Source organism: Homalodisca vitripennis, chromosome 2, assembly GCF_021130785.1.
Source record: "Homalodisca vitripennis isolate AUS2020 chromosome 2, UT_GWSS_2.1, whole genome shotgun sequence".
Classification (NCBI taxonomy): Eukaryota; Metazoa; Arthropoda; class Insecta; order Hemiptera; family Cicadellidae; genus Homalodisca; species Homalodisca vitripennis.
In genome coordinates, this window is record NC_060208.1 from 152786001 (window position 1) to 152800622 (window position 14622).

At 37.2% G+C, this 14622-nt stretch overlaps 1 protein-coding gene across 3 annotated transcripts in view; it reads left to right on the top strand.

Annotated features, from left to right (window-relative positions):
• LOC124354922 (armadillo repeat-containing protein 6 homolog) overlaps nucleotides 1-14622 on the top strand; it is a 60896-nt gene that overhangs the window by 26747 nt on the left and 19527 nt on the right. For all 3 annotated transcript variants that reach the window (XM_046805733.1, XM_046805731.1, XM_046805732.1), the window contains exons 4-6: nucleotides 390-526; nucleotides 3504-3702; nucleotides 13829-13974. In XM_046805733.1, coding sequence (XP_046661689.1) covers nucleotides 390-526; nucleotides 3504-3702; nucleotides 13829-13974 — 482 coding nt within the window. The remainder of the gene's footprint in view (nucleotides 1-389; nucleotides 527-3503; nucleotides 3703-13828; nucleotides 13975-14622) is intronic.

Genomic DNA, 14622 nt, shown 5'->3' on the forward strand with positions numbered 1-14622 from the left:
CAATAAATCATAACGTATACCAGAAATTGCTACTCTATCAAAATAAGTTTACTGTTTTAGTTGGTTATATTAGAAATTTAAAATCTCTATTAAAATTTATGGTATATTTATCAAAAATTGAAAGAAGAAATGTTTTATAAGTTATCATCCCTTTGTAGATTCATTCAACTTCATAGCTTTGTAAACAAACCAATCTAAAATTGGTTGAAATGAGTCTCTACACCAAATACCCATACCTGTGTGTAGAATGTTAGGTTTAATTTGTAATTTCAGTTTTTAATTTTCAAAGTTAAATAATATAAAAGATGCATTTATACTATACAAGTTTGTATCTATTTATTAATGTTAAATTTCTGATGTGAAAAAGTCAGGTTCTGATATCTGTGTAGGTTTTCCTGATTTGTTGGATAGGAGAGGTGTAAAAACCATCACCATGTTTCTTAACACCACCAAGAATGTTGAGGTGTTGCAGCATGTCCTTTATTGGGCTCAAATTTGTTGTGTCAATCATGAGCAGAATAGACAGGTAGGTTCGGTCCTTGAAAAGAGGAGTAAGTATGATATTTTACAATTATATTAAGATGGGTTATTCAAAGTAAAAATTGTTATTAAAAAAGCATCAATCTATTGTTATTGGCTAGCATGTTTACCTATGGAATAAAACACAAATATCAATAAAAAACATTGGGTTTGTTTTATTGAAATTTTAATCGACTACAGGAAAATGCCATAATTTATTACATCATAAGTGTGTTAACTTAAAGTTAAGGCTCAGACTTGAGCCTCCTCTTTATACTTAGGATTTATCAACACTGCCCTAAAATAGTTATTTTTTACTGAAATCGTTGGAGCTATTCAGTAAAATATCATGAAATATTTGAGAGAAATTTCAGAGGTCAAAACTTAAATCTTAAATGGATCAAGAGATTGGAACATTTTTCAGTAACTATCACTTATCTCAGGATTGTTTGAAATGCTATTTAAAACAAATATGCTCATGATGTCCGTGATTTTCAAAATGAAATTGAGTGTGAAGTTGGTAATAACTGCTAGTAATATATGAATTTAACATTATTTAGAAAAATGCTAATTGAAGTGTGAGAAAACCTAAATTACTTCACTTTTAATGGTTGTTGAATTTACATCAGCTTGCTTTGCCTGTCTTAATTAAGTATATATGATTTTAATTCTCTGAAAATTTGAAGTGCAGCCATCTAATATATTTTTAAATTATGTCTATAGGAATGCAAAAAAATACTTTTACATTTTATCTTTTGAATCTGTGGATTATCTAAAGAACATTAGATAAATATTATTAGCATACTGCTTTAAAAACAGGCTCCATTTCGTTTATCTGTAAAATAGTGGTTTTGCACTTTTTGTAATCTAAGTAGTAACATTTTGATGTACTAAATGTTTGAAATATAAATTTATATTAAAAGCGTATAACACTAAATAAAAAGGTATTAAACTGTTGAATCAATTATATTAATGTTTTTTTCTAGTTTTATTGAAATTCTCTTAGACCAGAAGTCTCTTGTTGTATACAGAAGTAATATGTATTGAACACAGCAGTACATCTTCTTGATCAGTTGTTGAAGCCAAGCTCACAGAAGTGGTAAATACTGGTGATAGGTTGTCAGAGCTTCAGCATGTTTTTGAACTGGTTGTTCCACGATTGGTGTGATGACTATGAGTCTCTTCCAGGTTGTTCAACGTAATCCATTACTTGTACTGGGTGCATATGCTACCACACTGAATATAAAAAATACTGACTTGCTGAGGTGTCTTTAAGAGAAGTTCTGCATACCTGTCTACCTTCTTAGAATGCTTCATAGATAGGTGGTTGATGTATATATGACAATTGAACTGACAAGTCGTACTGGAAGGAGATCACGGCAGGTGCAGGATTCATTCTGGAATTAGACTTATTGCATATAATGAGATCCACATCTAGAAAAATATGAAGGTAGTTTCACCATAGGATATGTGGATGATATCACCATGACTATTGTTGCATGGCTTCTTGATAAGGCTCCACGCTAAGACTCTCTTTTTGTTTTTTATAGATGTGTATGCAAAAATGTTATAGCCTGCCATATTATAGATGAGAGGAATAATATTCTAGGGGTACTTTCTTAAGTGGTATGGATCCTTTCACTAACTAACTGCTTTCACTCTTACATAATCCTCTTCATGGTCCTGTAGTTACTGTAGAATTTGTGTGCTTAAACTGTCTAAAATTGTATATTACTAAGATCAGCGAAAAGCATATCCAAATGAGAGAAAGGAAGAGGTTTGTATTCTGGAAGTAAGCAGATATGGGATCTCTAGGTGGTGTATTTAATGACAAAGGAGGAGGGTGCTATACAGGAAGGTGTTCAGTTTCTTAAGTAGATCCTTAATAATTAAACTTTAGAATGTCATTGACGTAAATCCCACAAACTCCAAAATTGACATACACATCATTGACACAGTTTCTCTCAAACATATTTGAAGTTATTTAAGTGCAATAGTATTCTTTAGTAAAATTAACTTTTGCACAGACATTAAAATTCAATAACTTTTAGTATCTTCCTTAATGATTATGAGTGATAAGAAGGCTTTATCTTTCTTCCAGATACAAATATAGCGCTGTGTATCATAAACAAAGGTAGCCAGCACCTGCTGACATGTGTTGCAGACGGGACTTCCCGCATGTGTCATAGTCACTTGCACACTCTCCCCACCGCTCCAATTCAGTTTCATTAGGTTCTTTTAGTCCCATGTCATTTAATTTTAGACCCATTTTGTGTTTGCTTTATTGTTTTCATAAATTATACGTGCATTTTATTTTGATGTTTATATAAATATGATTTGGACCATTCAATTTTTTAAGGTTTCAACTCAAGCCTCTGCAACGGTAATGCCACTTTCCAGACAAAATCAATTGGGGAAATTATGTATTTTTCCTCAATTACGACCTATAAAACTATCTTATTATTCTTAATAAGCACTGCATTGATGCAACCAGCTCCATTTGATCCAGAGTTTACTGAAACCCTATTTCATATTCAATAAGTGAGAGAAGGTTGTCAGTGAAAGCTAAAGAGTTGGCTTAGTTTTAAATTTAAGCAAAATTCTTAATGAGGGATTCTTGAGTGGTGTGGACAACATCTGACACTTTGTCACCTACCAGTCCAAATACCTTTTGACTAATACTGTAGATGTCCGCATATTCTATAAACCCATTTGATAAACCTATCCTTGCCAACATGGTTAAATGGCTAAAATCGCCTTTGTGGTATCTAAAGATGCAACATATACGTTTATTTCCAAACCCATAGTAAAAACAATGAAAATTAAGTAAAGACATGAAAAAAGTCATATAATGTGCAAGGGATTTAGTTGAAGAACAATAAAAATATTATATTTGAAATCAATCTGTGTGGTTTATAATTCGTTGCATTACCTATCAGTGTATTATTTAATTTTCATTTCATATTCCAAATGTGTGGTAACAGCTGATCATGGATGAAGGTGTGATCCCTACGCTAAAGTCTCTAACTGAGGGTGATATGCCAACTCTACTGCCCGAGCTCTGTGGACTAATGAGATCTCTGACACTGGATGATGATGTGCGAGCTGACGTGTCTAAAGCCCATGTCCACGCCAGCACTTTAGCTGTGGAAGTTCTATGTCCCCTTACAAACCTTCTGGCAAGTGAGTAACTATTTTTGTCTGGTCTTGTATAATACTGATGGTTGTTCATAGTTACAGAAATACCTCTAATAATCAAAACATCTAATTATAATTCATTATTATTCTTTAGTGCCAGGATTATCATAAGACTTATAGTGGATACCTGCGTTCCATCAACAATCCAGAATTTTGGTTTTGTGGTGACATATGTTTCGAAAGATATATATCTTTATCATCATATTATATGAAGAGATGGATGGCTTCATTAATGTTGTTAAAATATAAACAAAGTTTATAAAAACACAAACACATAAAATAACGGTCATAAATAAATAATGAATAATTAAAGAATTAAATATACTATCGCGTCTGAATGAATATGTAGGGATGTGGCGATGACACTGAACGGAAATGACGTAAATCCCATCATCACAGCCATTTGTTCTAGCCAGGTTAATTTTCACTTCATTAGTAATAACAGAATTAAAAATGAAGTGAGATTTAAAATTGAATTTTTCATTCAGTAGACTGTGTTTTTGTTCTTGAATGCCATATAAATTTCATATTCTTATAATATTGACAATAACCTGTTTTCAGACAGCAGTACACAATTTCCATGCCTTGGCAAATGTCACCCATATTTTGGTTATCATCAAGTAAGTGTAGGACAAAACTGAACTTTTGTTTTTAAATTTTGGAATTGGGGCAGTATTCTTTGTACCTCTGTTTAAATAACCAACTAGTCTGTCCTACATAGTTATTGGGGCAATCAGGACACTAATCTATAAGCACTGTCAAGTTTTATTTCTGACCTTTAATACATGATGTTCTTAAGGTAAGGTAGATGTTATCTTGATTTAATTCTTTTCTGAGTGCATTTTGCATAGACTGATGGTATTTAATATTATACACATGATTTTTCCATATTTTCAGGAGTGTTTAAATTTGTTTTTTTTTTTTAATAAGCTTTCTTATGTTGTGTTACTAAATTGCATTTGGCATTATATTGTATAATATTGAGTTACTTTTTATAGTTTTCATTATTCATGGGAGCATTTAATAGGCACTGAAACCTTATGCTGCTACCAGAAGGAACGGTTATTGTCAACATTAGAAGAATACAAAATTAAATATAAAAAATTTTTATGAAGTGGAAATGAGCCCGGGTAGAACAGTTGACGGTTGTGATAACGGAAGTCGCAGTAGTAGGAGCTATGTAACGGTCTAGTTGTACAATCACAGCCACGGATCACCACGTTTATTTGCACATGATTGTGTGTTTAGGTTTTTAATTGTTTATTTTTGACAGTTGTTTTACATATGTGTCTTTGTGTTTTTTAACTTAAATTTATTTATTTATGTTTAAACAACATTGACAAAGCCATCCATCTCTACATATGGTCTGATGATAAAAGAATAAATCCTTCGAAACATGTCATCATAAGACATGAAATCGATACTTTGGATTGTTGACAGAAGGCAAATAGCCTACTATAAGATGATTTAAATTATTAGGCTTCTAGTTTGATTGTGAACCATTCCTAATTTCAGTGTAAGTTACACGTAGATTGTCACCATTCTTAACCCATTGCAGTACCATCATGGAGAGGCTCTGTAACAATATCAGCTAACCCATTCATACCATTATAAAGCCAGTGCATTTAAAAATATTGTTTATAAAAAAAAACTTAACATTTTATTTTACTATGTGAAGTTTCACTTGTAAACAACTTAAAAATAGGAGGGTTATCCAGAAAGTAGATTACGTTTCGCTCTGTAGCTGCTAGGGCAGGACTCTGGTGGCCATTTTTATATCAGTACGTTTTCTCTGTTCATTGTCTATCCAGCCGTGCTGGTCGTCCTGGGTATGACGTTAAACTGCCTTTCCCATCCTTTCCCGTATCCTTAATCCTATCCATCCCTACTCACTCCTTCCGACTGTTCCGCTTCGTCACCCGCTGGGAGTGCCCCAGCCCTAATCAAGGAGTGCCTTCTTGTTAGTGTGCTGGGGCTGATGTGCGCTTGCGCTGCCGACGCGTCAGTGACGATACGGATCTGAGACCAGCCACGTCATTCCTTGGTCAGGAAGTGTGCAGTGAGCAGAGATGTCGGAGTCTCTGCTGCTACGTGCGAGCCCGAGTCGTGCGAATTCCCGTCTCGGTTAAACAAGCTAACACCAGGCCCCGGGGAACTTGGGTAGGGTCTGTTTGTTCAAGGACCCGAGGGCACGCCCGTTCCTGGTGTTTCGGCCCGCACCTCTTCACACAAAGCGCTGGTTAACTTTCTATGGATACCTCCCCAACTCCAAGGCACAGTGTAGTAAACAGAGATTGCGAAAGTAATCTGAAAAGACCATCACCTGACTTCATGCAAGAAGAGGACAACAAACAAAGAAGAATAGATCAAAATGATGAGGCCTATGCAACAAACACTCCACTGTTCCTAGTCTTCAAGTCGAGAGATGAAAGAAACCCTCTATCCAAAGCTAGTCCCTTCCTTATTAACAAGGCAATTGTAGGAGCAGGAGGCCAGCCAAACTCCATTAAGAAACTTCGAGATGGAACTGTTCTGGTGGAAGCTGTTGATAGTAAACAATCGAAACAACTACTGAAGATGACCTCATTCTTTGATAAATTTCAAGTAGTAGTTCAACCCCATGGTACCCTGAACTCTTCAAAGGGTATCGTTTTCAGTAGGGAGCTGCTTGAATGCAATCTAGATGAGGTAAAAGAAGAACTTAAACCTAGTTTAGTAACTGATGTCGTCAGAATAACCCGGATGGAAGGAACGAATCAAATCGCAACTCCCAGGCATATCCTAACCTTCAACTTACCCCACCCTCCGGAGACGATTAAGGCAGGATATCTTGTTCTTTCTGTACGTCCGTACTTTCAAAACCCACAGCAATGTTTTCGATGTCAGAAGTTTGGACATTCTAGTAAAGTATGCCAAAACAAAGAACTGTGCGTACAATGCGGTAAGGAAGACCACAACGAAAAGACATGCAACATAGAACCCTTCTGCGTTAACTGCAAAGGAAAACACTCCGCAGCCTCAAGAAATTGCAAGATATACCTAGAAGAAAAGGAGGTAATAAAGATTGCCACAGTTAACAAGCTGTCATTCGTGGATGCTCGCAAAGAATATAGAAGACGAACAGCTCACAACTGCCGAAGAAAGATGTGTCCTACGCAAAAGCTGCTGCCTCGACAACCCGAGATACTCCTTCCTGTTCTCATTGTTCTTCCTTGGAGGCGATGGTTGAAGCCCTGAAACAACAAATGGCAAATGTCATTAGTTTACTCTCGGCAAACTTCAATCCAATCCCCCAAGTACAACAGAAGCTACTTCCAGCGAAGACATCTGACGATCCTCGTCTACAGAGCACTAGAGCAAAATTCCTAAAAACACCTAACGAAAAAACTAATGTATCCGTGAAACTAAAGCCTCAACAGCTAACGCCAGCTGAAAGAAAAGCGCTCAACGACAAACTAAAACAAAGTATTAAAAGTAAGATTGACAACCGCTCCCAAGGATCACCAAACACTTCCACACATTCCCGTTTTTCATCCCAATCAAGTGTTATGGAGGAGGACGAGATTGTGGATGAACAAACCTTAGAAACAGAATTCAAGACAGTCACAGGTAAATTTAAAAATCCACAATTCTCAAAAACCAGAAATAAAATAACCTTTTTTAAATAACTAATAAATGTTTTCAATACTCCAATGGAACATAAACGGATTAAAATCACGCGTTGAAGAATTAAAACATCTTCTTCAGGAGTCAAAGCCAAGTGTTGTCTGCATCCAGGAAACTAAATTTCACTGGGCAAATCATTTTTCCTTGAAGGGTTTCGATATTTATCGTTACGATAACCTCCACAACCTTAATGCCTGGGGGGGTACAGCTATTTTCGTGGATGTAACAATTGGTGCAAAAGAAGTGAACTTAAACACTTCCCTGCAAGCTTCATGTATCTCCATTTCGGTTCCTTTTAAAATAAATGTATGTTCTATATATTTCCCACCTCCACCATTCGTTCTTGACAGACAAGAGCTGTCAGACCTGATTAATCAGTTGCCCCGTCCATTTCTCATGATTGGTGATTTCAACGCTCATCACCATTTCTGGGGATCTAATACCTGTTCCTCAAGAGGCAACTTGGTTGTCAGAATCTGTGACGAAGCCAACTTGGTTGTATTAAATAACGGCTCCCCTACATATTTATGCCCTCGAACTGGATCTTGGTCTGTCATCGATTTATCGATTTGCAGCCCGGGTCTTGCACATAGAATAGACTGGCAGCTAATCACGGATTTACATGGAAGCGACCATGTTCCAATCCTGATTGGCTTTCCGGATATGGTGATACAAAGAAACAGGAGACCGAAATGGATTATTAAAAAAGCTGATTGGAATAAATTTAACGAAACCATAATAACCCCAGAAATAAATATTCCATTGGATATTGAAACCGCAGTCACTAACATAAATCTATATATATAAAAATGAAACTGTTCGTGTGTAACAGCATCACTCACAAACGGCTGGACGGATTCGCCTAATTTTTTTAAAAATTTGTTCGTCTTGATCTGTAGAAGGTTATAGGATACTTTTTATCCCTTTCCCGATTCAGGATTCCGCCCCACTGGTTACAGAAATACCCGTAAGAAATGCATTGCAGCAAACATATGTTATTAAGTGAAAGAGTCTTTTCAAATTTTTAATCAGCTGTTCTTTGTAAACATATATAATGCGACAAAAAATTGTTGTTATTTTTGACAGTAACTAAGTAAACATAAATATTTTTGACGTTTCTATGTAAACAAACATTTTTTGACATTTACAACGTGTCACAAATGTCAAATTTTTGATAAACGTGATTTGATATCTTTTTTACAAGTTCTTGAAGTGGTAGCAGATATTAAACCAGAAGTTCACATACACGAGGAAACCTTACGAAAAGCGTGCAAAGCCGCGGGAAACAGCTAGTAATTCTATATTGCATGCAGCTCAGGACAGTATACCTATATCTTCTACTACACCGAAGCGGAACTTTGTTCCTTGGTGGACAGAACAATGTAGTAAAGCTCTTCGAGATAGAAGAAAAGCTCTAAGAAAATTTAAAATCAGGCCTACTCAAGAAAACCTAGAGTTATACCGACAAAAGAGAGCTAAAGCCCGCCAGATTTTTAGGATTTCGCAGAGACAGTCGTGGCATGCGTTCACCAATTCCATAACAAGGACTACGGCTTCTTCAGTAGTATGGAGGAAGCTTCGCTCGGTTTGTGGAAAACCCCCCTCCCAACCTATCTTAGAACTTAAGGTTGGGAATAATATCATTTCCAATCCTCAAGAGGTTGCAAACCAGTTGTCTCATACCATATCTGAAGTATCAAAGACTACATCATACTGTCCTGAGTTTCAAAGATTTAAGCATACCATTGAAATGGTACAAATAAATTATAATTTAAATACAAATAGCCCCCTTAACCTGTTATTTTCTTTAGAAGAGCTGAACTCCGCGATTACTTGTTCCAAAAACTCCTCCCCAGGACCAGACGATATCCATTATGCCATGCTGAAAAATCTTCCAACCTCTTGCAAATAAGCTCTTTTAACTCTGTATAATCGGATTTTTCAGGAGCGTTCCTTTCCCTCGGCATGGCGTAGATCTCATATTATTCCCCTTTTAAAACCTGGAAAGAATAGGAAAGATCCCACCAGTTATCGGCCGGTGTCGCTCACCAGTTGTCTATGCAAAATTCTGGAACGCATGGTGAACCGTAGGCTGGTATGATTTTTGGAACAAAACTGCCTTCTCGCAAACCAGCAGTGCGGGTTTCGCCGAGGACGGTAACGACGGTTGATCTGTTGGTCTCATTGGAGACTACTATCTTAGATGCATTTCTTGAGCGAAAACAGGTATTAGCAGTCTTCTTTGATCTTCGAAAAGCCTACGACACCGCGTGGCGAAGGGGAATTGTAAACACCTTGATGTCATGGGGAGTCGGTGGAAACATCTTATGCTTCATAAATAACTTTATGAGCTACAGAGCTTTTCAGGTAAGGTTGGGCACAACTTTGTCCAACCCAATAATGCTGGAGAATGGGGTGCCTCAGGGTAGTGTGCTCAGCTGTACACTTTTTGCCATTTCTATAAATAGCATTGTGAGCTGTGTCACTAATCCTGCTTGATGCTCTCTTTTTGTTGACGACTTTGCTGTGTACGTCGCCGCAAGGAGACATGCTACTGCGGAACCAATCTTACAGATTGCGATACGTCGGCTTGAAGACTGGAGTCGACAAACAGGATTTTTCTTTTCATCTGATAAGACCCAGTGCATATTGTTTTCTAGGCAGAGGAATGCTACCGAGCCTTTCCTTACAATTAACGGTACCCGCATATCAGTAACTCGTACCATAAAGTTTTTGGGCCTTACTTTGGACAGCAGACTTACCTGGGTTCCTCATTTGAAAGAATTGAAAGCTAAATGTCTACGGCGACTGGACTTGCTCAGAGTGCTTATAGAGACAAGGTGGGGCGCGGACAGAACATGTATGCTTCGCTTTTATAAAGCTTTTATTCGTTCGTGCCTCGATTACGGGTGTCAGGTGTACTCCTCGGCACGCCCCAACACTATTAAAATGCTGGACACAATCCATCACTCTGCTTTCAGACAGACTACCGGTGCATTCCGCTCCAGTCCGGTGATAAGTTTGCTGGCTGAGTGCGGAGAGCCGCTGTTGTCGCAAAGACGCGATCTGTTGTTAGCCAACTTCTGGTATACTCTGAAATCTAGACCTTTCAGCCCAGCTTACGACTTAGTATTTGAAAATGCGTTAACGCATAGGTATAAGTTGAAACCTAACGCTTCAGCCCCTTTCGGTATAAGAGTAGGGAACATAATAGTACGTCTCGGCATCGACGTTTTCGAGGTGCGACAAAGCCACGATTGCGACGTACCCCCATGGCCTTTGAATACACCACCTATTATAAACTCGCTAGTACAAAATAAGAAACAAGATACATCCGCAAACATAATAAACCAATTATTTCGTGAAGAGCTAAACAAGTTGACACCATGTGACATAGTATATACGGATGGATCTAAAACTGGGACTGGCACTAGTTGCGCCTTTGTAACTGCCAGATCTGAGTTCAAATTTTGCCTCCCCCTTGCGTCTTCTGTCTATACTGCTGAGCTGACGGCCATTGAGAAGGCACTAAACATCGTGTGCCCTAGGACAGGGAGGCTGGTGGTATGTACCGACTCACTGAGCAGCATAGAAGCACTAAAGGACTTGTATCCAAAACACGTTCTTCTGTGCAATATAAAAAACTCCCTACATGATCTAATAAGAAGAAATGTTCAAGTGATTTTTATGTGGGTACCAAGTCATGTTGGAATACTTGGCAATGAAATGGCCGACAGAGCTGCAAGGGAAGCAATAGAATTGGCGCCTTACACCCAACAACTAATATTGCCAGATGTGAAACCACACATCAAAAGACTCTTAAGAAATGAGTGGCAAAGGTCGTGGACAGAAATCAACGATAACAAACTACGGGACATAAAGGGGTCAGTTCTACCTCGGACGTCCTCAAACTGTACCAGCCGCAGGGAGGAGGTAGTGTTATGCCGTCTTCGGATCGGACACACCCTTCTATCCCACGGCTTTCTTATGAACCGCGGGAATCCTCCTTTGTGCCCCTTGTGTAATGTTAATCTAACTGTAAACCATGTCCTGATCGAGTGTAATCACTATTCTCAACAGAGGTGCGATTATCGTCTCCCTTCTACTCTTGCCGAATTGCTAGGGGACAATAATGAAGTTCTAGTTAAGCTCTTCGGATTCCTGGAGAGTACCTCATTGCTGGTCAGGGTTTGAAGGGCTGTGAAGTACCAAAAAAAAAAGAAAAAAAAGAGATTCCATTAGAGTAACCGGACTGGGTGGGCCCCTTTTACAGCTCACTCAGATCTATTGTTAACTAGTTTTAAGTGTTATAATATCATAGATATTTGTATGTGTATATATGTTATGTTCTTAATAGTTTTAAGAAACTGTTCTCTATTATTTATAGTACACTCAGTTTATTATTATTAATATTTCTTTTGTTTTTAGTACTAGTTACTTGTTTTGACACTACCAAATCATGAGTAGGTGTCATATCTTGTTATCGGGCAATGATCCAAGTGTTTTTTGCCCTAAAAAAAAAAAAAAAACCAGCCGCGCTGGTGATAAGTTACTCTCACTCCTTTTTGTTTTACAATAGCAGTTTAAACCCTCTCCCGCTTGCATTGTTTCCAGGCGCTCACGGTGCTTCTAACCTCAATTAATTCGCTCTGCCGGTCGCACTCGGTCAAAATACGCGGCGCCTCAACTTACACATGTTCTGTCATTGTAATTAACTATAATTATATGTATTCATTATTTTACTATAATATATTGGTTCAATGAAGTTGATTGTACGAAACCAGGAAGGGGGCTCACGGACAGCTGGGTGCCGGTGGCGTGGGGTTGTTTGTTGCGCAGTTACTTGGTGAAGGTCATTTGTCTGGCTTGCCGTCACTGCCACTGCCACTGTTATCACTTCGAACTACATCCTCAATGCCACCAACCACTTCAACAAGGCTCTGATACATCACTACACTCTCTTAAATCGTCGCAATCACTACTAATAACGAGATCGATTTCACTGTCACGAAGTGTACGACTACAACCCGCCATTGTTTCCGCACAACTAATATAAGTAGCAAAATAATGGAATAAATCTACTGTAATAGTAAAGTAAATGGTCTCCTGATAGCAAACAACCCGTAGTAGTACAAAATATTGCTACTCGAGAGCAGCACTTATCGGCTCTAGTGGGTAAAGCGGTGCGTGCCGATCTGTGCCGTTTAAGCTGCAGTGGCTATGTGGTGGCCGTGTCGATTCATGCCTTGCGAGCGGGAGAGGGTTAAAAAGATGTGACACAATTGAAATTCCCACGAGTTGTGAAGTGCGGCCGGTAATATGGTTTTTGTTGGCTAAGCACAATAAGCAATTTGATTACTGAAAATGTGCATGATGGCGAACAAAGTGGACAGACAAGCATTGTGACTGATGGAATTGTCTCTAAAGTCTATGAGAATATTAAATAAGACCACCAAATCACAATAATAGAGCTCTCACATAGTTTTCCTCAAATTTCGAGGAGCTTGTTACACGAAATTGTTTTGCAGAAGTTAGGTTGCCATAAATTTAGTGCAAATTGGGTACTGAAAATATCAGAAACCCATAAAAATCAGTATGAATGCTTCATTGACATTTTTAGACACTTACGAAAAAGATAGTGACTCTTTCAAAGGTATATAATACACATATTTTACTTGTACTTTGTTTTTTGTTTATATCTAAACGTAATATACTTTCGTGATAGCGCTTGTATAAAGAATCAGTAATTTAGTAGAAACTTATTTACAGGTAGCAGCAATATAGTTGTTATTGAGAAAACAATGTATATTTTTATTTATTGTAAAGCAAAAAGATAAACTTATAAAATAAGTATGGCGATGGGTTGAAGACCTTATCAGACTTACAAAATCTTTGATCTATCATTATACAATTCAGCCAGAAATAACGGGTGTATGTACATACTGTGACTGGCTAATCTAACGCTGACATTCCCACTGGTAAATTATTGTTCAAAGAGAATTACAGGCTCTCTATTAATTATAGAAATCTTGATCCTTTGTTAATTTTAATTTCATCTCTTACAGTAAACAACATTTTTATAAAGTTGATAAACGTTTTTGTATCTATGTTACAAAAAAAAATTTCCTAAGGAATATATTAGCAACTAAATTATGATTCTAGCTATAAGCATTACAGAGATACAATCATATTCGTAAAACTGCAAAATGCCTCAATTGAGCCCAGTCTTTTTGGCTAGTAGGGGTTTATTGTTAGTTGACTTAATGTAGATTAATCATAATTTCTTGACAGTAAAAGAGAAAGTAGGCTGACAGAAATTGTATAAATGTGTCTATGTATAACAATGTATTTTTTCAATATAAAATTATTACCTTTTATAAATAGTTAAACTAAAAAGTATTTTTATTTATATAGTTCTTTTAACATATTTGTGTTTTGACTTCAGAGTACAGAAACGACAGGACACTGGTCCTAGAGCTGCTCCTTACTATCAACAGTCTTATAGTTCGCAACGAGTTCTGTGCTAAAGTGGAGGAGGCAGGAGGAATAAAGATTGCAATTGATGTTCTCATAGAATACCCAGATAATGAGGTCTGTTTATATTATTTAAATTATTTAATTTAAGACAGTGCTATCGATCAAAACTGTAACATAAAACACCATCTGTCTGAGTGCAATATAACAACAATCATAGTTAATAATATAAAACAAAGAAATATTTTAAGTTTAAAGTGTTTACTGTTGTATTTCAAGTAACTTGTAGTGCATTACACATAAAATCTTTGATAGGTTATTTTCATTTTTGTTACGAAACGTGTTCAGAAAATAATTACCATTAAAAAAAAGAAAAACAAGTAAAACAATATTATTTCTACATGAAAGCCCAAACGTTAAGCTATTTTTCAACATAAGTTTCCACCGATGTTCAAATACTTGTCGTAGTGGGTGATCAATTTGTCTATAAGGTTCCCACCAACGAATGTAGCCACAATTCCACGACAGTTTTCACTTTGTCGGTTTCAAAGCGTTGGCTGCCTAGCTCACGGTTCATGTACAAGAACAAGTGGTAGTCAGATAATGCCAAGTTCGAGCTATAGGGCGGGTGATATCCCAATGAAATTTTCGAACCAATGTTTGAGTGTCACCAGCGGTATGGGACCAAGCATTGCCATGAAGCTATACAATTCTATTACTGAGCATTCCTCTCCATTTGTTTTGAATTACCTTTCTTAAGGTTTC